The sequence below is a fragment of the Syngnathus scovelli genome, chromosome 1 (genome assembly GCF_024217435.2).
Source record: "Syngnathus scovelli strain Florida chromosome 1, RoL_Ssco_1.2, whole genome shotgun sequence".
Classification (NCBI taxonomy): domain Eukaryota; kingdom Metazoa; phylum Chordata; class Actinopteri; order Syngnathiformes; family Syngnathidae; genus Syngnathus; species Syngnathus scovelli.
Window position 1 is genome coordinate 9519503 of NC_090847.1, and position 25619 is coordinate 9545121.

At 39.9% G+C, this 25619-nt stretch overlaps 1 protein-coding gene across 8 annotated transcripts in view; it reads left to right on the forward strand.

Moving 5' to 3' along the window:
• The window catches only part of enox2 (ecto-NOX disulfide-thiol exchanger 2), a 158288-nt gene that overhangs the window by 59713 nt on the left and 72956 nt on the right, over positions 1–25619 (forward strand). For all 8 annotated transcript variants that reach the window (XM_049747624.2, XM_049747891.2, XM_049748128.2 and 5 more), the window contains one exon: positions 16174–16320. In XM_049747624.2, coding sequence (XP_049603581.1) covers positions 16174–16320 — 147 coding nt within the window. The remainder of the gene's footprint in view (positions 1–16173; positions 16321–25619) is intronic.

Here is a 25619-nt window from a genome sequence, read left to right on the forward strand (position 1 = left end):
TGACATGCCTACTTAATGTGGTTCCCCCGTTGACGCTGGCCAACAATTAGTTGTGAGATACATTGTCCACTTGATATAAAAAAAAAAAAACACCCCTCTCAAGTAGATGCCTTGCTTCACATCAGAAAAAAAGTATCTTCTAATTGTTGCATTGTCTGGATGCTACTGCTCACATAGAAACATGAAAGAGTTCATTCCTGTGCCCATTTGAATGCTGTCAAAACAGTAGCAAATATCAAGGCACTCAAGTGTGGAAACGTGACGCTTGTTATAAATGGTTCCACAATATACGTATTTATAAGTTCAACCATAGTCGTGCTTCACTTGGCTGAATAATTCCTTAAATCGAGATCTCTTGAGATGGCACATGTGAAACGCTTTGATTTGAAGTATTTTTTTTTTTTTTTACCGGTAATGTTTTTCTTTCTCCCAAATTATGCAATGTCTTCAGCTGTTCAACTTTAGAGTTCCCAGTGTGTGCCTAGGGGTCTTCTATTTATTACAGTACTGACGGACAGTGATTGTAGCTCAAGAACAATGTGCAGTAATCATCATAATGTTTGCAGTTATTCATTTGATTGTTTTATGGTTATGGCCTAGAAGTGTTTGTCTTGGAAATATTTACAGTTTGCATTATTTAAATACTGTTAGAGTATGTTAAAGACAGACTACAGTGCAATTTTACACCCAAATTAAAAAGAAAACAGCTTTATCTTAGACCAAGGACCACCTATACCGTTTTCCCATGTGTAGACCAGCTGCTGACACTTTTTAAGGCAAAACGTTTGTTAATTATTACATACAGGTTGAAGTCTTGGCTTCAGGGTTAGTGCATATCGAACACAGGTGTAAAACAATTTAATGTCCACTGGAGTGACAGGAACATGTGTTTGTGTTTTAGCAAGTGAGGTAATTGGTTTAGAGTTTCCTGGATGAGTGGGTAGGGTGTCCATCCAATACTTGGAAGACCGCTGGTTTAATTCCCACTTCCCTAACAAGGCTTGTGTTCCTCATCGTGGGATCGTAATGGCACACACATTGTCTAAAAGCAGCCGATGGTGCTTGTAAGGCGCTAGGACAAGCAGGAAAAAAGCACAACTGAGGTGGCTCATGAGTAGTTTATAAATAGAGACTCTTGTATGATTTATGCTTCTTGTCTTGCTGGGAATTCACTGCATGTGACCCCATCGGCGCACATCTGAGAGGATGAATCGAAGACAGAGTTGTCCCAGCATGACTTCTCCAATTTTAGATGCTATTATGTTTATTTATTTTTGCTACTGTCATGTCACAAAGCATCCTGCCTGATAACCCCAAGGCTTTAGGATATTTCGTTCATCCTTCTTGTATTAGAATTCCAAAGGCTCTGACAAACACAAGTCACATTTAACTACTTGTGCAGAGAGAGAGAGAGAGAGAGAGAGAGAGAGAGAGAGAGAGAGAGAGAGAATTCGCATAGATCCATCCAGCCATGCCTTGAGAAGACCCTGCGTGGACGCTGTTGTCAAAAACTCAAATAGTTTAGAAAAAAAAAGAATAGAAAAATTCACCTTACTTGTATGGGAAAAATGTTGGGGGGGAAACAAAATCAGTAAGAGGACACCCTGTCTAAAAACATTTGACATGCTATCGAGGTAGTTGTATGCGAGAGAGAATTCGCATGGATCAATCCGGCCATGCCTTGAGAAGATGCTGCGTGGACGCTGTCGTCAAAAGAAAAACAAAGAGAGCTACTTGAGATACGAGTGGCTGTCGTTCAGCCTTTCTGTGGCTGTTTCATTCTTTCACTTTGATTTAATGATGTGTTTACACCATATTATAGTAATCAAACAAGACACACCATCATGTCTTAGTCTTTTTTTTACTAACTAAAAAAGACATTACAGTAACTTTTTGTTGTTAATTTTAGGAGGCTAGAACGAATTAATGTCAATTCCATTCATTGTAATGTGGTAAGATAATTTGAGATATAAGTGTTTTGTGTTTTGAGTGTAGTCGTAGAACAAATTAAGCCTTTATCTGAAGGCCCCACGGATCTTTGCGTCCCATCCTTTGAGACTGCAATCACGTTGCAAAAAATCCGATATGTATCCAAACTAGGACCACATATGAAAGCAACTCGGGTGGTATTTGAAAAAATCGGAATCAGGTTGCATACAGGCTAAAAAATCCAAACTGGGTAACATTTGCCTGCAGTGTGAACTGAGCTTTATTTCCTGGTGTTGACTGCATCATTAGAAAAGGGTTGTATTGATCGGGTAAGAGATTGAAATTGATTGAGATAGAGAATGAAATCAGTGAATCACAGCCATTAAAATGATGTTCCTGTGGAGCAGTTGTATAGCTAATGAATTCTGAGAGCTAATATCTTTTCACAGCAACACTAGAAGTTTTTTTTTTTTGCCTCTCATATTGCTGGATGTAATAGTTCCAGTAGAAGAAAGATCTATTCTAGATGTGCTTTACAAAAGCAAGAAATTGGGCAGATCAGATGTTGGATAGCTTCCTGGAATATAAATATGGATTTACAAAACAAGGCATGGGCTGGCATCAGATTCGAACAATATAACCATGAGCAAAAAACATGTCAGTTTTCTGCAATTACAGCTCTAACATGTATTACTTTGAAATGTTTGGGTGTATATATTTGTAATCTATTAAAGGCACACCGTAAGTACATGTAAAAAAATAAAGAAATAAAAATGTAGTACATATGTAATTATTTCTTTCTTTGGGATTCTCCACATTGTCAAAAAATGTCAGCGCTAACGTTAGCCATGCTAGTTAGTCCATGATCTGCCCCTGTAGCGAGTCTTTATTACGGTAATCATTTAACAATTGATATGCTAACTTTTGCAACTGTTTGCAGTCATTTCAAGTGTCTTTCTCCCAAATGTGATACATATCCTATTAGAGCTATTGCTTCCCATAGTAATCTCATTTTGCGCATCCTGCTTTTCCCAAATAAAATGTTTTTGATTACCCAAGCACCCGAAGAAAATCTCAAAAGTGCTGGCCTTTACAAAAGGAGAAAAGTCATCGGGCTCACTGATTGCTCACAACTGCTAGAAGGAGCTGGGTCATGTCTTTTTTCATGTACTGATGACGAAAAGAAAAACAAGACAGGTCATGTCACCGAAGCAAGGTCTTAGCGATTTAGAAACCGAGACGTTTAAAAAATGCACCATACGTTGAAATTGATAACCAGCCTATGCCTACACCTCAACAACCAATCGTCAGAGTCAGAAAAACTGTCCTACACATTGTGCTCTTCTGAGAGTAAATTAGTTTTCCGAGTAAATCAGCTACGTCTCTGCTCGTCAAGTGGTTCACACCATTGGACGGCATGGCTCAGTGGCATGCAGGTTATGGGTTCATTCCTCAACCCTGGTGACCATGTCAAAGTGTCTTTGAGCAAGACACTGAACCCTAATTTGCTCTCAGTGGGCCTGCCAGTGCCTTGCATGACAGCAACTTCCCATTAGTGTATAAATGGGTGAACGTGAGGCATTGTAAAGCACTTTGGGCACCGTATGGTGTAGAGATAAAGTGCTGTCTGTAGAAGTGCCGCCATTTGACCATTTTTCCATTTTGCCCCCAATTCCACACAATTGACAAAAATGACACCAAGTGACCATTTCAAAAACTATCAATTCAACACATATTAGTTCAAGAAATTTTACGGCCGTAACCCATTTTTTTCTATAATCCTAATTTTGATGGATGTAAAGGCTTTATTTCATTGTGGTGGTTCGGTGACCTCTTCTGTATTGATGCAAAAGTATGATGTACAAACTGGCTAATTGCCTGGGTTCTGATCGTTTCCATGACTGGGCTATTTACTCTGGAAAGGCCATTTTCTCCTTGTCGTGGTCCCCAAGTACCAATAAGTGTGAGTCATAGCCTCAGCTGAGAGATTCCACACTCCACGTGATTATTTTCCCCAATATCAGCATTGCATTTTGACTGTATATGGTAAATAGTGCTGGCTTGTCCCTCGGGAAAGAGTCTGGAATGCACAAACAGCTGGGAATGTCCAACTGCTTTTAGGCGTAGGCCAGGTCACACTGGAAAGATATGAAAATGTTCACACTGGAAAGATTTGAAAATGTTCATTCAAGTAGACACTGCAATGACTTAGAGCAAGTGACAGTAAGCACTTTAAGTTCTTATATTTACTTTGGATTTAAGTGGAGGAGAACTATTATAGAAGATAGATTAAGCCCACAAAGGTAGCTGGGATACTTTAAACGTGTCAACAAGTATTTTGGCACATTCCTCATGAGCAAACTGCTTTGGCTGTCTTGGGTTTGAAGCCTGCGTTCACCAGAATGCATTTAAGCTTCTTCAGCTTCTTCCATGAACGCTCACCAGGAATTAGATCAGTTTTGAGAATATAGCATTGTGTCTTCTTCTTACCCATTTTGGGATATTTTTAGCAGGTTGGTTTTTTTTTTTGTGCTATTGGAGTAGCTAATACCTTGGGATTTCTGACACTGGACAGAACATTGCACTCCAGAGTGGCTTGATAGACTGGAGAAGTCTTACAGATTCAGGACAGCCTGTGCTGCATGCAGCAAAGCGGCTCCAGAATGTAACGTCACTGCAGGTTCATTCAGTTTTACGTTATTTCACCTATCGGTGAGTTTTTCTTCCCTTGACGTGATGGTATCAACAATGTTGTTCGCATGTGGAGCTCATTATAAGTCATGGGTTAGTACTCTTAGGGCGGAACTTTGGCTTTCTTGAAGGCTGTGCAGTTTGTACTGAATGCACAATATGGTTTCAAATTATTCACATGGCCAACATGTTTCCTTAGTTGATATTTTGATAATACAATCCATATTTCGATTTTATATGCTGTTCTGATTTGTTGCTAAAATCTGGCAGAACACATCATGTGTTGCAATTATTTTATTTTTGTTTCATTAAGGTTGGCACCTCTAAAGATTATGTGATGGAAATTTACTTGCACAGGTTTCTAGTATGTGATCAGCTAATCATGTCCTTGTATTTGGCAACTTGCTGTTCTTGTAAGCTATGTTCCAAGTCACGTCACTGTAAACAGTTACTAATTATGATCACGGGATGGCTCATGTTTAGTCTACCGGCAGCTGCTGTAATTGTTTAGATTTTTTTAAACATTTTAATTGTTTACCGCTACCATTACCTAGTCAAAATGGATCCAAGTGTTGGGAAAACACACAAACTATAAACTCAAACCCAGAATCTCAAAACTGAGACAGACGTGGTAACCACCACACTAAAATGCTGCACATGGACATGACAGTACTGGAGAAAATATTTAACTACAAAAGACTCGTAGTTTGAACTTTTCATGCAGTCTATTAACCTTTTCAAAGAACGGAAAAGAATCACGAGAAGGAAATTACACACACACACACACACACGCACACGCACACGCACACGCACACGCACACGCACACGCACACGCACGCACACGCACACACACACACACACACATTCCATAAAGACTTAAATATTTTCTGCCCCATTTTTCACTTGCAAACATGTTGAGCTTTGCATACAAAAGACAATCTTTAGTCATACATGAGTGAGCTAATGAAGCCCGTGGCGGAAAATGTCAACTCTCATTGTTTGATGTCGCTTGTTATTCTGTCACAGCTAAACAGAGCTAAGGTGTTTGTGGCAAAGAGGCTTCTCGAGTGCCAGAAGGCATTATTCAGTCAAGCAAGCGACGCCACGCTACGCCATGACGAAGGAGAAAGTCGTCGGGAATCTATTCCTTGAGCTGCCTTTTTGAAATGCGCGACATAAATAAGGCGAATCCCTACTGGGGCACCGGAGCACAACACAACATCTTTGTTTGACTTGAGGGAGGCCGGGGAGCGGTGGGGGTCACAATAGGTTATGCTCAGTCAAGTAAATACCCACTTAAGAACAAAATGATTTCTGTGATTTATTCAAAAAAGCCTTGGGTTTTTCACTGATGCATGCTAAAGTGCAGCACTAGCTCATCTAAGCAAAGAGAGAGTGGAGCCAAAAGGGTAAAAAGTCAATCACAATTTTAATGTGACCTTTGGTGCAAACTTTCCTTCCCAAGAAATACATTTGAGAATGAATAATAGTGTGTTCAAATCTGCATACTTAGCCTACATGACAACAAGGTGAAGTCACATACATTTTTATGGAATGGTGTTCCTTATTATAATGTGACACTAAAATATGTTGCCATCTTTTAATACCAAAGGTCAACACACCTGATGGATGTAAACATTTCAAATTGAGTAGGTTCTATTCCTACTTGACGATGTGAATCTAAGTCAATAGTTGTTTGTCTTTATACGTGTCATGTGATTAACTTTAACTGGATGCAAAATGTTCAAATTGTATGTTTTTGGATCAACCGAACCAGGGAGAAAAATATCTTAAGTCAGATTGCAGATTAATTCATTGCAGATTAAACTCTTGGGCTATTCAACTTTTTTAGTAGAAACTACCTTTTATACAGACTCAAATGCTTAAATCCAACCATGACACAGAGGGACTCACCTAAAAAGTATTAAACACAGACTTGTGTTGAAGGAACCGTTGACAGCTCCCAGCTGATGGCCTCCAACTCCTCTGCCTGATGTTTCCAGCAGCAGCCACATCTCACTCTGTGCTACCTTCCCCTTGACAAATATCTGACAGAAACATTTGCATGCTAACTGCCATTGGCGAAGTATTAAGCTGCTGAAGAGCCAAGGGCTTAGTGGAAATGAAAACAACAACCATAAAAAGCTTTGCATGAATGGCGAGCGAGCATGTGTTTTTACTTCAGTCCGATGTGTTATGTGCCGAGAAAATTAAATTGTAATCTAATGTTCAGAGGTGATAATAATGTGTCAAAAATATCAGCAAAGAAGACGGATGGTGAGTAAAACCAGTCGTCATCCCAAAAAAAATATGCAGTTGCTCACTTTTACATCTGTCAAGGCCTCTGAGCGGTAGTTTCAAATAATCGCAGTGAAGCCATAGCGATGAAAAACAGTAGCATCACGTAAATGATTATGCAGTGTGTGTGTGGCGTCGATCATCACGCGTCATTGCACTTCAAAGCTTCCCGGAACACAATCCAGATCGCGATGTTGTGCTGAATGACAAACAGCCATCTGTTCATTATTTTCTCCAGACCCGTACGGGAAAATACACCCCCAAAATAGCATCAAACGCGCAGAGCTGGTATTTGAAAGTGGGTGTCTGAAGAGCTCATTCGTACCGTTACTCAGGGGGGACTCGGGCTTTTGGATACAAACTCAGACCGACTTCGTTCCAAGGTGGGGAGAAAGGAAAGAGGAGGCCGCAAGCATGCCGCAAACAATACAGACAACTAAGGAGTTCCTTATTATTTTTTTTCAGCATTAATTGACACACAAGGGAATAGATTGTCTCATCTGCTCTGCTTGAAGCTCTGCAGTGCTAAGGTGTGGGCCCGCTTTTTGAAGTTGGACTACAGCTTTGCAGCTCCTGGTCAGGAAACGACTACTTCTAATAGATGCTGTGGTCACCACCTAGAGCAAAAACAATATAGACATATATATGCCGATAGCGTGCTTTGTATTATTAATTTTACTACATAAGTGATCTCTCTGTATTGCAAAATGTTCACCTTTTGCAGGTGGCTCTGGCTTTGTTGTTTGCAACACTTTAAAACAAACAAAAACAACATCGACTAAGGTTGTAACGAAAGGTTTCCAACGTTATTTTCCTAAAACATACAGAGCCACCCTGCAATAATGATACAATGATATAACCGTAGCCAATATAATCTTACTCCATCCAAATTGTTGTCTTTTGGATAAGACTAAATATAGTGGATGGATTGAAGTATCTTTCAAAGGCTTCTTAAGAAGAAGAGCCCAGATAGTGTGGGCCGAAACATGGTCGGTAAAAGACACCTCAATTCTCTCCTCTGTGTTGTTTCGAAGAATTTATAAGCCCTAAGTATGACAATGAAGGCGACGGTGTAAGTTGACATGACCTTATCAACCGTTGTGCCATCTCATTAACACATAGCCACTTATTCACTTGGCGGATTGTAAAAAGGGCACATGCCCCTGGCAGTTGAAGGCGGATTAGACTGCCACCGCAAAGATTTTGAGTAAGTTTAAAGGACGAAGGATCATTGGAAATGAGATCTAAATGAATTAACCTCCAGCACATTCCCTGAGGTAATGACAGACAAGGTCTATGGGGGAATTATTTCTCTTTACGTGTTGTCATGACGGGATGGCGTTGCAATGGTGGACTTACAAACAAGTAAACATGAGCCTGTAGACGAATTGAAGCAAAGGTATTTCTTTATTGGACCACATTTTCTCAAAAGGTTGCCCGAGTGCGGCATTCAGGACACAAATAAAAGCCTCCTGTAAGAGCAAAATGGGCCGTAGACAGACAAGAGTCATAGACACTTGTAGGAATCCATTTGAACTTGTTTTTTTTTGTTTTTTGTTTTACTCGTGATATTTAGTTTAATATTGTTTAAAAAAGGCATTAGTAAAGTCAAAGCCTTTGACATATGCCTGAACCTTTCTGTGGTCCCCCAGCCACTTACTGTAAAAGTACGAAACATATAGTGTGGGAATTGCAAATGTTAATGTGCACATTTGTTTTTGTCGGCTTGCATTTTGACCTTTGTCAGTCCCACCGTTCTTATTATGCCAATATATTTATATATATTTCTGGTGTTCGTGTACTGTGCAGAGAAGCATTTGAAATTACAAAATAAGAACATATTCAGATGGTCTCATCCTTTCCAAATGTCATCACATCAGGGAATAGATTAACCTTTAGCCAACAGTGAGAGCAGAAGTCTTTCGACATACTTAGCCTGCTATTAAAGTTATCAGCCACTGTTACGAATCTGCCCAAAGTTCTACACTTTGTCTTACACCCAATAATGTGTCTCTTTAATAACATTATACTGTGGGTGGTTGGATGGATGGATGGATGGATGGATGGATGGATGGACGGACGGACGGACGGCCAGACGGACAGAAGGACGGACGGACAGAAGGACGGACGGACAGAAGGACGGACGGATGGATGGGTTTAATATCCTGCACTTTAGTGCATAGTTGAATCTTAAATAATTATGTGTGTAGCAAATATGGGGTAATCAAGGATCAAATTAATTACCTAAGTAACTCATCATTTATTAGTTGGTTAATTAATTATTTTGTTAGTGATGGTGGAAATCTACTGTCAGCAGTATAAGCAACCGCCACTAGGGGCACCACAATGTTTTTTTTCCTCTATATAGTTTAAGAAGGTTTAAACTAACGGAAACCCGTTAATAAATGAGTTCGGTTTGAAAAACGTAGCGATTCTACCTTTAGACACATACACAACAACCAATGCCATTTACTAATCCATCCATCCATTTTCTGAACCGCTTAGTCCCCACGGGGGTCGCGGGTGTGCTGGAGCCTATCTCAGCCATCAACGGGAAGTAGGCGGGGGACACCCTGAACCGGTTGCCGGCCAATCACAGGGTGCACAGAGATAAACAACCATTTGCACTCACACTCACACCTTGGGACAATTTGGAGTGCTCAATCGGCCTACCAAGCATGTTTTTGGGATGTGGGAGGAAACCGGAGTGCCCGGAGAAAACCCATGCCGGTCCGGGAAGAACATGCAAACTCCACACAGTGAGGGCCGGAGGTGGAATCGAACCCGCACCCTCCTAACTGGCCGGCGTTTGTTCTGTTCTCTCTGCCCACCTCCTCCCCGGCTGGGGAGGGGGTTAGGTGGCTCAAAAGCTGATAGCGGCTGGCTGGATTCTCGGGGACCAGTTCGGGATGGGGGAGCTGCGGCTCGTCCCCCTTGAGGACACTGCCAGGACAATCGAGGGCACCTCCGACATCCATTTTTTTTCATTGATTTTCATATTATGTATTACTTGTGCACTCTCTGCATCCATTACAACCTGGTGATCCTGAAAGGGGGATCCTTCCATCTGTGGTCCCTCTCAAGGTTTCTCATTTTCCCCTGGCAGGGTTTTTTTGAGTTTTTCCTTGCCCTTTTGGGAGCTTATGATCAGGGGATGCTTTGAGAATAATTGTCAATTTTGGCTATGTGAAGCCCTTTGAGACTGTTTGTGATTTAGGGCTATACAAATAAACTTGACTTGACTTGACTTGACTTGACTTGACTTGACTTGACTTGACTTGACTTGACTTGACTTGACTTGACTAACTGTGAGGCGGACGTGCTACCCAGTGTGCCACCGAGCCACCTGCCATTTAATAATGTGAACATTTATTATCAAAATCCACATGGGAATCATAATGAGTATGTTAAGAAAGCAAACTAACTACGATGAAAGAATAGTAAAGAAATAAGAATACTGTCAGATCGACAAGATGAAAGAAAAATACAGCTCAAAATCAGCAACCTAGTATGAACCGGTGATAAAAAGAATGGCCCATCTTAACGCCTATTCCCAAATTTATGCACCAATATTTGTACACGATAGGTTGCGCTCACTGTCTGAAGTTGAAGGTAGTTTGGAGTGTCTTTGCAGTGAGCCATGCCACGTAGAAGAAGTTGGCAGCAAGCTTGAAATAAAAAGTTAAAAATAAAAATGGGAAATGGAAAGATTGGAAAAGGCTGGTTTCGCACAGCACGTGGTCAGAGGGAGCTCTCTAGCAGTGATGCACACCTGGCTTTTGCAGTGTTCGGCCTGGCTTGGGCCTTCGAAAGGTTCTACCACGCTAAGTCCACCATCGTAGAGTAGGTCAGGCGGACGAGAGCTCATTTGCGGCCTTTTTACTAAAGGGCCACGTGGGCCAGTGCTGGCATCCAGCCAACAAAGAGAATAGGTCTTCCAGCAAAAGTGGGTTAAGCTTACCCATAGAATTGAAATTTGCAATTATAGCTACTTTGTGTATAAGCTAGCTGTGAAATGTAATCAATGTTCACATGATCCACCATGAGTAAATCTGAGAAAAATTGCACATTGTAAAAATATACCTCATATTTCAATCGGTTAATTACTAGGTCATTGTAGAACATAATCAGAATCAAGAAAAATGAAACAGAAATGCAATCTCTCAAAGTTCTTCTCAAAATTGCATACGCAGGCCGTTTCTCAGTTTTACTTTAATGATTTTAAATGCATTCAGTATCTTGCGTGACTTTTTCTGGTAGGGGGTGTTGAAATGTTTGAAATGTGCATGCACAGGCTGGGAGGAGTGAATATAGTTTAAATGAAGAGGCGATTGTCGCTACACGTGTGTTGATTTTGATAGACAACTACAATATGTTCATCGATGTATTCAAGTCAGAACACTAGATGTGCAAAGAAATGTGGAGTGAGCGCACATCCGCGTCATCGTCAGAGTCTAGTTGGCTTTAAAGACGTTGACACCATGTAGAATCGAACACCACCTGAGGTAAACCTTGACACTTCAGTCGGGTTATGTGCCCCAGCTGCTGTTTTTAGTCCGCAGTGCAGTCAACTGCTCTTTGCGTCTATGCACAAATTTACAATTATTATTTTCCTGACAATACAGTGTTGAGAGAAGAAACTTTTGTGGGTGATGCGTGTGCTGACTAATTGGCGGCACAGCGCCTTTATTTGAGGTAATATGCTATGTTGTTGCATTGTCAATATCATTGTAATAGTTAAAATAGTCCCGGCCGAGCCGTGATCTTTATTTCATCGGTAATCTTTCAGGTGGCTGGAGGCTAATTTTAGAGGTGCCAGCTGTCATCCAGCATGGCCTGTCACTGTCACTGTACTGTGATCCATGGCAGTCGGTCTTGTTATCAGAGGAAGACTTGTGACCCCCATTACTAATGTATGTGAAATACTTGGGCTTTTGAATACGATATCATAAGACTTGGATGCTACTCTGACCACATGTAATGGAGTCATGGCAGACGTTGGAACCTGGGCTGACAGTGAATCACAATCCTCGCTCAGGTGATTGTTCAATGTGTTTGCATTGACACATGGAAGATATAAAAAGTCTACACACCCGTGTTGAGATAACTGGTTTTCTTTTTTGTTATATCACTAAAATGAGACCAAGCTTAATGAAAAAACTTTGTCCACTATTATGTTGCCAAGCGGTTAGCAGCAACAATGAATGAGTTGCAGGAATTAGTAACGGTTGTTTACTACAACTGACAACAAGCTCCCCTTTTCTTCATATGTCTGGGCTATGAGATAGTATGACAGAATAGAAACCTCATCTTGAAAAGAAAATCATCCAATCACAGATACACTGGGTAATAGCACACTTGAAATCTCCCAAATTTACGTAGAAATTACCTTATGGTCCAATGAAACTTTGGTTGAAATGGCTGTAATTCCAAAAGGTAACCTTGCATTTAAACAAGGGTGTGTTGACTTTTTTGGATCCACTGGTGTTGTGTGAGATCTTGTCAGATGAGCAAATGTACTTTAGATGTTTAATATTTTAATGGTCTTCGTTCAAATCAATGACCCCACGTGGCTTCTGATGGCTTCTATAGTTTTATGTTAGTCCCCACTGAAGCACTTACCGCGTTTCCCTGTACAATCTGCATTATTCATGCTGTACAATTGAGTTTATAGGCTCTTAAAGACTGCGATTAAAGTGTGGAAGGGAATAGGAAGGCTAAAGAATCTTAGCAGAACACTAAGTGAAGCTCCGGAAGGTTTCATCTACATCCGCAGCCGGTGTGCTGTGAAGTCATTATAATTCAAGTATAACTTCTCCACATCACTTTGCAGAAAGGATGTGAATGAGAGGGGAGGGTTGTGCATGCGCCGTTAATAGAAGTGGTTCCTAAAGCCTTGCCACACACAAATGGAGAAATAACATTGCGAAACCTGTGGGACCTGTGACCGTTTTAGTCATAGATCATTGTTGAAAGGTTACACACTGACCTCTAATGAGTTTGACTGTTTTCTCATTTGGTTCTGGCACTACCGATAACTTGGGGTAAATTTCGAGCAGGCTAACTCAAACACCTTCACTTTATTGTAGTTTTTCATCAAATGGTTGAGTTAGAGGCAGTTGGTTGTTTTTTTTTTTTGGTCCCGGCGATGTTTGCAAAATTGTTTTCCAAGTGCACGAATACCCAAATCCAGGTCATACTAAAGTAAAAAAAATAAAAAATAAAAACAGGTTGGCAAACTTGTATTATACCGTTATTGCGACAGACAGATGGCATCTTTCCTGTCTGAGGACCAGGCTGACTTTATACAAAATAATAAACTCTCCTTTCTAAACCTCAACTACCTCCAATTCACTCTGATCCCCGCCATACACACACAAACAGGCGCACACATACGCTTGTTGAATGTGTTTATAGGCTCAATTTGTCACGGTGGATCAGAAAATGACCCTTGCCTCTGCAACGTTTATACATTTTCTCGAGCAGAAAAACCTTGTTGGTGAATTGACAGGAAAAATGAAAAATACTGCGGTTTACTCCAACTTCTGGATCAAGTTTTTTTTTTATCTTGCGAATTGCTTCTTGTTGATAAATCAAGGTTAAATTAAGTTTACAGCATTGATCTTTGTTTAATAATTAAAGGAACGTGTGGTTATTGAACTGGAAGGACTCATTACCATTGCCTTAACTCTCTGTGATATTGAATTTGCAACTGCATTAGCAAAAATATGTCCGACATAAACAACCAAATATAATATCCAACTGTTTCACTTTAGCCATTCACATTTTCTTTATTTCTTTTTTGTTGTTGTTGTTGCTTGTTCTGCTGTTCTTACCACTTGCCTGCTAAGCATGCACTTGCCAGTTCCAAATGACCATATTGTTTTGAATATTTCCTTTGTGTGTACTGTAAATTTCCTACTGCATTGACCTTAATAGAGACCTAGAATTTGTCATTGTTATTATAAAACTGCTCTGAATCCTCCAAAAAGTTGTGCAGGTGAAATTACATTCAAACTTTCTCAAACTAATCAAAGAGGTCTTTGTCAGTGTTTGGCTTGTAACCTAGAGTGGCTCTTTGGGTTGTTTCTGCAAGGCCAACAACAACAAATGTGAATGCTAAAGAAATGCCATGAATTTTTCATGAGCCAGTCTCTGCAGGACTTTGCTGTGAATTGTGAACGCCTACATTGAACTCAAAAGTGCTGATACTTAGAAGCATTCAAAACACATCAAGTAAGATTCATTAGTCATTTCCATGTGAATCTCTTCACTCATTAGTTGAGGATGTTTTCTTGTTCAGTGCATATGTATGGATTTAGTCGATGAGAAGAAAGATTTGGTGAGCAAACTAGAAAAGCCCCAACCAATAAATTGAGTCCATTATTGTCTCAGGAAGAAAACGCCTCCCCTCCCAACGCATTGAAAATAATGAATATATACTACGCTGCATACCATGAACATTCATGAGATGACCTGTCATTAAAAATTAGATGAGGCCATTCAATATCATTTTATGCAGACCTCTTTCAATTTCAGAGCTCTAGGCGATTCACTATTTATGAAGGGAATAAGATTTTTTCTTCTTCTGTTTTTCTCCCCAGTCTGTGAAAAATCATGTATCACAAAACAAAATTAATGAAGGCAGAAAATCTCAACTTTTTTTGTTTTGTTTTTTGCTTTAATGGCAAATCATTGAACAGTTCTTTCAACTTTGACACCATGCTCCACCCACATAAATATCTTGAATAGCTCCTTTTGACTGGGGCTTATTTGGACAAATTCCCCAGTTGTCCTGTAGTTCATCCAAGTAAGAGCCCTAGAATTTATGAGAAATGCCCACTTCAAACCAAAAAGGCTGACTTCCTGTTCAAGTTTGGCCAAAGGTCCTTGAGAGTTTTCCGTGCTCAGTTTCATGCCAATCGCTTCAACTGGTGCCGAAAGACAGTGTTGCATGGGGCCCAGCTCAATTTCCTCCTATTAAACATAAACACCACATAAGCATAATGAAACACAGACAACTCACTGCTGCTTGTTAAAAAATATGAGCTTGTCAACATAAATAATGTCTGACAGTCGAGTCCAGTGTAAGCACAGTTGAAGCAATGCAGAAATGACTGATGCGCTAACTTGACTATTCTGGAATTCTTGTCTTCAATAGTGTAACCGTTACACTATTGAAGACAAGAATTCCAGAATAGTCAAGTTAGCGCATCAGGTTACACTATTGAAGACAAGAATTCCAGAATAGTCAAGTTAGCGCATCAGTCATTTCTGACAGGGGTGTCAAACTCATTTTTTTCGTGGGCCGCATTGTAGTCATAGCTTCTTTCGGAGGGACATTATGACTGTCAACCCAAATAAATGTATGAGCACCTCATATTATATACAGTAAAAGCTACAAAACAAACTGACAAATAAAATTTTTTCAAATCAGACGAGTAAAACCTGGTCAAATATTTTTTTTAAAAATATATTATTAAAAGTAAAGACAATTAGCAATTCTAGTAATGACACAAATTTGATGCACAATTTGTCTTCGCGGGCCACACAAAAGGATGTGGCGGACACAAAAGGATGTGGCGGGCCGTATCCGGCCCCCGGGCCTTGAGTTTGACACCTGTGGTGTAACGGGTTACCTAGAGGAGTTTTGCTGTGGCTGCAGCATGAATGCAGGCTGTTTCTTTAGCCGACAAACTAGTTGAGAGTCAATCAGCAACCTCTGCGAGTCATAGTTGGGTAGCCCACTTCATTTAGCCTTTCATTTTTCTTACGATTGTGCCAATTTGGTAATCGTGGAGTGTAATAGTTGTAATTGAATTTTGATTAATTGCACAGACCTTATAAAGAGGTGATAAATAACCTAGAACCAGGCAAAATACAGAAAGATTGATGCAGATGTTCGACGTTACCTTCAACACAGGCCATTGTATCAGTCGAGTGACGTAGTGCTGGTAAGTAGAGTAGCTGAGAATATCTATGAGTAACTGTACTGTATTGGAACAGATCCCTGATACTGGTTTCAGTATCGCTTCATCACTAGGTGAAACTATTTCTTAAAAGAATAATAATGTAAAAATCACCAGATATATCACCGGCTCGTCAATCCTATGCTGAATCTCACCATTGCTTGTTTACTATAGCAGTTGACACGGAAGTATTAATGTTTGAGTGGTCTTCCCACGCGTGTCATTTTTCCACGTCGGCCTGTATTTATTTATTAACACGATGCTTTTCTGTGTTTTGCTCTCACAGGACTCAATGCTCTGCCCTTTGATCCGGCCGCCAACAACGACCCCCTGCACTTCAACAGCTCCAGCGGCTCACTGGTGACTGAGTGTCCACCTTTGGAAACCGCGTCTGAAAACAGCAAGAAAAGGAAGCGAGCCAGCCTGCCTGCAGGTACCGACGCTTACGAAACAATAGCGGGTTTTTACGTTAAATGTGCGCTTGTCGAAATGCAAATGTGATGCAGCCTTGTTTTTCTTACCCCTCCCTCCTGCTTCCTTTGTTGCTTCCAATGTCAAATCACTGGAATGCAAATTGTTACCTAATCCTATTATTTGGTGTCACTATGGCAGAAAAGAACAGTTTAGTCAGCTACTTGCTGGGTGTGTCCTCTGGCTCAGCTTGTCTGTCCATCTTTGAGCGCTCTGTTGAGAGGTTGCCTGACTGACTGTCTGTTGCCATGCCAACGTCGCATGCCAATCAACACGGCGGCAACCGATTCTGCTTTCCTCATACCAATGCCAACTGACCTTGCGTATGCTTGTGTATGCATCTACACACATGGCTTTAGCGCACTGTAATTATTTTATAACTTAGACTAAGCTAAGGTTGCCAGCCAATCAATACGTCAAATGAAAATGAGACTTTCTCATTACACAAGTTAATGAACTGCTTTTGTGCGTAAAAAGAAGCTGTCCTTGATACTAGGAGGTGCCGTTTCTTGTGCCTTCTGTGCTTTGCTTTTGAATGTTAATTCCCTTCCCGTGTAAAGCAATAATTAGTTAATGTATCATATCAAAATCGTTCTTAAGTGGTTGTTAAGTGGCTGAGATCAACAAGAAGCTGGTTCACACCATTTATGCTTTTAGAATGTCACCAAAGATGGGTAAGTGTGATGATAACCATAAAACTGGAAATTGAAAATGGTGAGTGTTATAACTGTATTGTAATGATAGTTTGGTTCTTTTTAGAGACTACAGCAGAGTTCGTTGAACCACACAAACTAGTGGTTCACTATTTACTAATTCACCTATTTGCATAGTTTATTTTTGTTTCTGTGGAAGTTATTTTCGTGTGGAAAAAAAAGCCATCTTTTGTGTCTGTGCTCTGTCTGTAAGACCCCAAGATGCCACAAGACCTTGGTTAGATGGAAAGTATTTTTTTCAAGGAAGTATGTTGAAGTGACAGTTTGCGTCTCAACTGGCTGATGTAATTCTGAATAGCTATGTTTAGTCAGAGTTTTTGGCAGAAATTGGAGTCTTCACCATGTTTTATGTTTTTGCTCTGCTGAGCTCAAACATTTGTAATTGACATTTGATTTGTTAAGGTAATTATATAAAAAAATTGTGAGAAGATGATGTACAATTAATGCAGGTTTTACAAAGATACGTTCACTTAACATTAAAAGTGTTTTTGAACTTGAACCAACATGACATATTTACGACATGGTTTGTTGTGTAGCAGCGCTGTTTCTGTGACAATTTGCTTTTCGAAGTCTGAACGCATATGGAAATGTCAGTGATGTTAAACAAGCAGCCACTTGAGTGCAGATGTTTCTTTTCTGCTCTCAAAGACGCCAATCCAAACACTGTTGGCATAACCGCACACATTTCTTTTACCTCAGCCTTTGTAAGGCAGCAAACGCCTGAATGTGTTTTATCTATCCATCTATCGTTCATGCACGGCGTCAGTCAAGGCGGTAGTATTTGTATAGCGCGTCTTATCCAAGGGCAATTCACAGTGCATATGCTTATTTACACTCAAACACTTTAGAGTAAGGATATAAAATATCAAAATAGTAAGAGCTTTGTAATGAAGCCTACTCGTACAAGAACATAATTCATACCAGAAGAGAGTGATTACAGTACTCTAAACAATACGGATCCAGTGTCTAACATCATACACCCTTCATTAACTGTAAACTGGATTGTAACTCTGATTTCTTTAAAGAATTCCCCTCTTTGCACATGTTTTTGGCAGTTATGTTCATTCAAACATTTAGAAACAAATCTCTAAATTCACTTCAACTTTTTTTTTGCGTATTAAATCATGGACACACCCTTGCATTCAACTATTTTTATTAGAAAAAAAAATATCACTTGAAGCGTGCAGTGTAAATCTAGGCCAAGTGACTTGGACAACTATCCTCCTCCTCTTAAATAATGCACACTGTCCAAATAGCTTTTAGGTATAATGCAATGAATCCCTCAGTATTTTATACCTCATCCTGTCACATCATGTTCAAGTCACAGCCTTCTTATAGTTACTATTTACTGTCCGCCGTGGACTGTGATGAAAAGTGACATGTCGTTTCTTACGTAATGGGCATTTGTCTCACAGGAGATGATATATTCTCAGGAGGTTTTATGCTATTATATTTTCCCCTTCTGGAGTATAAAGGTCAGTCTTATACTTTTTATTTTATTTATTTATTTATTTTATTTATTTACTTATTTATTTTTACTTTACATGTAATTTCTTGTCTTTAATTCTATTGCGCGCCTCTCGCTTTGGACGGCGAGCATTTGCTGGTACTGCCTTCTCATTGGCTGTCTCGTGTGACACGCCAAGTTGGACGGTCTCATGTGCTGATGGAGCTCATTAACTCTGTGCTGATTTAGTCTCGTTGAGGGACCAGTAATGGATAGATTTTTCTCATTACTCTTGATTTTGCGCTTTGCAATCTGTCACACGTGCGTGTGAGCATGCATGTGCTTGGAACAACATTGATCAGCTGCAATTTTATTTCATTAAATTAGAGGTAAATTTAAGAGAGCAACAAGACAAATGACTTGTTTAATGCAGCCCTCAAGGAATTCGATTCATTTCAGACTTAATGATTCCCCGCTGATCGAATATTTACAACGTTTCAACTAGCCAGCCAAGACAACACAAACACAGATGTCCTCACATCCTGTGAGTGGCCATGGCATACGCTTTGACATCCAAAGTTGAATGCCTTAATTAGAGCTTGTAAAATTTAGCGCACGTCGCGAGACCTGTTTCAGCCAGCTTCTAAGGATTAGGCACTTCTTTTTCCTGAAAGAAGGATAGTGGAGAAAAAGTAAGCACTCTGTTGGTGTCCTAGGATTTTTTTTTTACAATTAAGCAGGACAGACACGTTCTCATTCTCAATCTATTAATCAATGTGTTTTCTTTTTGGTGGAATGTGAATATTACAACATTTGAACTGTTGTCCTTAAACAGCGATTTGTGTGTGTGTGTGTGGGGGGGGGGGGGGGGATGTTACTGAATACGTCCTCATTCTTTGTGTGTGTCCACAAAGCAAGCTTCAACTCAGGGCCAGCGGACACACGGCGAGGACCCTCCGCTTCTGATTTGATCACTCTCAGTACGCAGCCAGAGATGTTCATTTTCCCTCAAGCCCCGCTGAGCACTGGCTGCATGTTGTGAGCCAACACTGATTTGGAGATGCACAGCGCAGAATGCTACATTCAGCTGACGGCAAATCAGTCAATTTCCTAGTGTTTTGTTTAGGTTTGTGAAGAAATAATAGTTGGACTGCTGAAATTAGAAGAAAGAAAATATAATTTAATGCTAATTATGATCATGATCATGCATAAACAAAGTATGGGAAGAAAAATAGCACAGCATCGCACATACAAACAAATGAATAAATAAATCTGGTTTCACGTATTGCATATAAACAAAGAATGTACTATGACAACTGGCGGACAGAGAGTTGTCGGAAGGTAAATAATGTAATAGGGAACGTTAGCTGTCACCGTTGACAGCTCATTGCCTTTTGAGGTACTTGTGCATTTTTGTGTGGGCGTGTGTCTTAAAGCGAGGAAGATGGACCCGCGCATGGCCTTTTATAAGTAATGGAACACATACTAGCGAATACTCAGCCAAGATTGATGCTTAGAGATGAAAAATATTCCTTGTGTTCTATATTGACTACTATTTACTAGAATCACTTTGAGTTACTAAATAGATTCAGATTTTTAGAAATAAGCAAATCTGGACATAAATGTGATTTCTTCTCCTTTTCGCACATTGGGTCAAATGTCTTATCAACAGCAAGTATGCACTGACTTCAATTAAGAAGCTTATAGTAGATCTGTGCCAGTGACATCAAAGTACGACTGTGCTGCGATTTAGCTTCCGATGTTTGTCCATTTTGCGACAAATGTTTTCATTTTTCAGTAGCATAACAGGCACTGACTGTCTTGATTTGAGAGAAGTTTATTCTTAGGCGTGACATCAAAGTTTAGTTGTAGTTGTTCTGGGGTCAAAATTAACTCGAAATACAAAATACAGTAAGACTGTTGCTCCATGTCCCAAATCAATGTTTTGAGCTATATACTGTATATCAAAATACAGGGCACAGAAATGGAAACTCGCAGCGTGTTGAATGCTGGCATGTCCAACGGTTATGGTGAATTAGGGTCTGTTTCACTCACATTTTTTTTGCCCTGAACCAAATAGGACCAACTATCACCAGTGAATCTTTTCAGCATGGATGCCCATGTGATTACTCTTTCCTGAACCCTCATGCAAAATAGCCCTTATATAATGCATTGGATTTATATTGCGCTTTTCAATAGAAGGGTATACTCAACGCGCTCACAGCAAAACAAAATTCTCTATGATGTCATTTGTTTTTTATTTTATTTTATGTGCCTTCACAGCAAGGTGTACAGCACAGGGTGTTGCACCAATGATGCACAGGGTGTTGCACCAATGATGCACAGGCTTGGGGACTGCGGGACACCACCGCCGGGTTCAACAGTTCACATACACAAGAAAAACAAAGCATGAGAGGGTAGCTAAAAGCTGCTTTTTTGCCTGGCATTAAAGGCCACAAGGAACCCAAATCCACGCTATGGGTTTGATATATTGTACATGTAAAAAAAGAACAGGTAGTTTTTAATTCGTCTCTGCCTAACAAAAAACATTTTAAAATTCAAATATTGGGTGAATTTTGGCTTGCGACACAAAGAAAAAAAAAATCATTCAATCAAGCCACGCCTCATAATGAGGAAACACTAAGTCACTGTGTAACTTATCCAGAGTGTCTTCACCCTAATGCCCAAGGCCAACTGGAAGAGGCTCTATCTCATCTGCAACCTTCACGAGTTTAAGCACTATAGTAAATGGAGGGTTGGCTCTTTGTTTTTTGGGATTATAAACTAACACAATTTGGAGGTGTTTACTTTGTTTGGACAGTGATGAAAATAACAAAGGCAATCTTCATTCCATTTTTTCATGTCACACTGACTCCTGGTCAGGTTTTATTCAATAGTAATTATTGGCCACAGGTGAGAAATGGATTACAAAAGCATATGTAACTCAGAATAGAAATTGAAATGAGACATTTTAAAATCACAACACTTCATCTGATTTTCTTTGGGTTGGGGCTTTGTTTCAGGCAGGAGGTCCAAACTAAAGAGGCTTGGACGGCGCTGATTTTCCTTTGTGCTATTGTTGAGAGGAGAGGTCACAAATGCAATGAACGAAATGTCAAATCAATAACATGATTTGCAACACCAACTAAATGATATTTATAATAATATATATACAATTATGGAAATGCAGTTGAACCCGGGAATCTGATTGTGGCCCTCAACCCCGATATCATGAATGCACTATAAGTTTTGCATTCCAACTCTTTAAATTAAATATGCAGCTTGCAAGAAGCGGCCGCTGGCATCCTGAGTGCTGTCTTAGTGGTGATGGAGGAGTGGAGGAGTCATTTGAAATGCATAGCAGACTGCATATCGGGCCCTGCCTCTTGCCTTCTGATTCATTTGGGGATTTGTGCGTGTAAAAGTGTGTGTGTGTCATGACATAAAAGTTAACTTGTCTCTACTTCTGCACTAGCAGCGATAAAGACTGTATATTTACTGATGAGCCAATGCATGTACTCACTCCCTCCCCACAAGATTCAAGTACTTACTTTGACGTGTTGTCCACCCGATTAATGAATTGATGGAATAATCCATAGGATAATCAATTGATCAGCTCAAATAATCAGCTCAGGCTCCCAGTAATTACATAAAACAGTTTTGTGGGGACCTTTTTCCCCTTCTAAAGCTACTCCAAACCCGGGCATCTTAATCTCCATAGACATTTGTCACTGTAAAAGAACATCCACAGCAGCAAATGTCCATGTGGAAAAAAAGTTAAGTGCCCAAACATTATTTCCCGGTGTTTTTAAAATGATTCATTATAGCTTCGAGGTCAAATCTTTTGTTTGCCAATTTGTGTGGCGCACTTAACAGTTAGCCACGTCACCTTCAGCACTGCTATTGGGTTACAACCCAAGTGATATCATACCTAAAGCAAAGACACTCGAGACGTAACTGTTAATAAATCAGTTCACCCACATGTTGAGCCTATTTAAAATTGTTTGGCAAACAGAACAGCATCACCACTGAAGAATGGAAACTTTTTCCATGTAGTTTTACATTATAGTGATGCCTTAAAATATGTTTTTTTTTTTGTTTTTTGTTTTTTTTGCTTTGACTTGCTAATCACAGCTTGACAACCAAGGGCTCTATGGTGACAGTAAAATTAACTCAGCTCCCTTCACAGCAAGCAGCGGTCTGTCAAATAGTGAAACAAAATCTTCAAAACAAGCTGTTTAATGCAGTTGAACTCAAGGTAATAGAGAGAATTCTACTTTGTGTATTTAAAACAACCACATTTTGCATTTAAGTGCACAAGCTTAATGCTAACACAAAAAGGGGACACACCAGATTGGCTAACAAACAACAGCTATGTATAGCTGTGTTATAGTACAATACAACACAACACAACATCAACAGCCACGACACAACACAACACAACACATTTTACAACAGCTGCAGCTGTAACAAAGAGCTTCACGTACTATAACACTTAAGGCAATGGATATTGAACACAAACGGTTCACCAACAAATGTCGACAGACAATATAACAATACTATCAGGCAACTGTTCTTTATCATTTATGGAAAACAACAATTATGACGGCAGTTTACCGAGTTCCACAGTAGTTGTGGAACTTTTGTTCATGTGTCCATGACTGTGTTATTTTTGCTCCAGTTTCCCGCTTCAGCAGTTGGTTAAATAAATACCCTCGGCCAATCGTCGCAACAATATGTTAACGTAAACCTCATGTTCAAATACTGTCAGCAATACGCAAAAGCATCTCATTGTTGTCCTACACGGTGCATCAAGCTAGACAAACCAAAGCAACCAAACATCATGAGCAACAATGCAGTAAATGTTTGACTTTTTCTTCTTCTTGAGTTGTCGCTCCTGTGTGCAGTGTAGCGGTCAAAGATTTATTGCCGCTTCGCCCCATCTTGCAGAGCCTACATTCATGTGAGAGCTAAATAATGAATGGTGCCAGAAGGTGCTTGGTGAACTCTCACCGAGGCTAATGGCACAGCCTGCAGACTAACTCCAGCTCTGCACACCGTAACGTTAAAAAAGTGCATTTTGCCTCGAGTTGTTTGATCATAGCTGAATGGGATGATGTTGTTGTGCCTCAATCCTTTTATTACCTCGAGGCACAAGCACAGCTACACTGTTGAAGAGATTAGTTGGAGGGGGGAAAAAGTATTTGAATATTTCCTCCAGCCTTAGAGACACGATTAAGTAAACTTAATGGAAAGCCATTCATCAATACCTGTTTTCCATCCTGGTCGCTTAAGATTCACCCTATTGCAACTCCAAATTTTCCTCATATAATCACCAAACCTACCAGATAGATTCCCCAAAATCCAGAAGCTACAAAGCCAGATTGTGTATGTCTCATCTCTTTGTGAGCACTTTCCAAAAATCATTCATTTGCCTCATGTGAATATGGTTGGTGTCTACCTCAGAATTTCATTTTATTTTTTATATTGGAGGACAGTTGTGGGTAAAAAAAAAAAAATAGGTACAATTAAAAACTCATTACATCCTGATATTTTGTCCATATTCAGTTTTCTCTCTCTCTCTCTCTCTCTCTCTCTCTCTCTCTCTCTCTCTCTCTCTCTCTCTCTCTCTCTCTCTCTCTCTCTCTCTCTCTCTCTCTCTCTCTCTCTCTCTCTCTCTCTCTCTCTCTCTCTCTCTCTCTCTCTCTCTCTCTCTCTCTCTCTCTCTCTCTCTCTCTCTCTCTCTCTCTCTCTCTCTCTCTCTCTCTCTCTCTCTCTCTCTCGAGTACTCCGACATAAACTTTTGGATGTGAAGCAGAGTGTGAATTCACGTTTGTATATGTGTGCCCCGCCATTAGCTGGCTGCCTACCATTTCTTTCACCCGGAATCTGATGGATTACGCTTCAGCTCACCTGCCACCCAACTCGGTCGGGATAAACAGCATAGAAAATGGATGTATAGATTTTGGCAATAGTCTTATTTTTACAAGCTTGAGAGGTCAAGCATTCAAGTTCCACTTCAACAAACAAGAATGTATGATAAGGTACAATAACAGTCGCCTCACAATTTTTGATTGTATTCCAAATTTCATGACTCTTCATGAGGTCAAGAATTGAGGTTCCTATTTAATTCATTGATAGGGAGGTGTGTGTCCCAGTTGAGTTGCCTTTGTATGTTGTTTGAAACTAATTAGGGCACGACAGTACATGTATTATTCGAGTAGACAACTGACAGTGATTATTTTCATACAGCATACGACACAAAGAGCATACCCCGAAACAAGAACATGTTCAACTTTTAATTGAAGATGTACTTTTGTCTTAGGTTCGGTATAATCATTTTAAAGTCAAGAGGTGGTCTTTGATAATTTGTCTGTCTTTGCCGCATCCCCAGGTGCAATACTTTTATTTAGAAGCTGCCATTTCCTTTTGTCGAAGGTGCGCACGAACACAAACAACAAAATTATAGACACCGGCTCAGTGGGTTCAACGACAGATGTAAAAAATAAATAGATAAAACTCTGGAAATGGGCTTATCTAACGTCTTCATTTGTCAAACAGCATTAGGACACCAAGGGAAACACTTGTTTCATCAATTAGCTTTTCATTTATTTATTTTCGTAGCAGGCTTACATTGTTTTTCCTATCAAGCTTGAACAAAACATGACGACGACGTCAACTTTTACACTTGATGCAAAATAGTTCCCTAGTGTCTTAATGTTAATGTCTCATGTTTGTAATGTGCTTTTGTCAAAATACCTAAAGGATCAATAATTATTGCCCGCACTTTGGCAGGCAGATCAAAACGTTTGTATTTAAGCCGTATTTTCAAAATTTGTTATATAAATACACACTTGATGACTGGACGCAGTTTGTAAAATTTTGTTTTTTGTTCCATGACTTTAGTCGACCATGAACGCACTGCTATAACCTCAGTGCTAAAAGCTGAAACCTCGTGTACTTCACATCCTGTCCAATTTTTCATCCATGCTCCACATGATTTTCTGTTCATAACAGCACTTGAAAGCAGCCCCCTTTTATGTTTGTTCAAAACAATAATGGTCAAAAAGTCAGTCAAACGCCAAAGTGCCTCCGATGCAC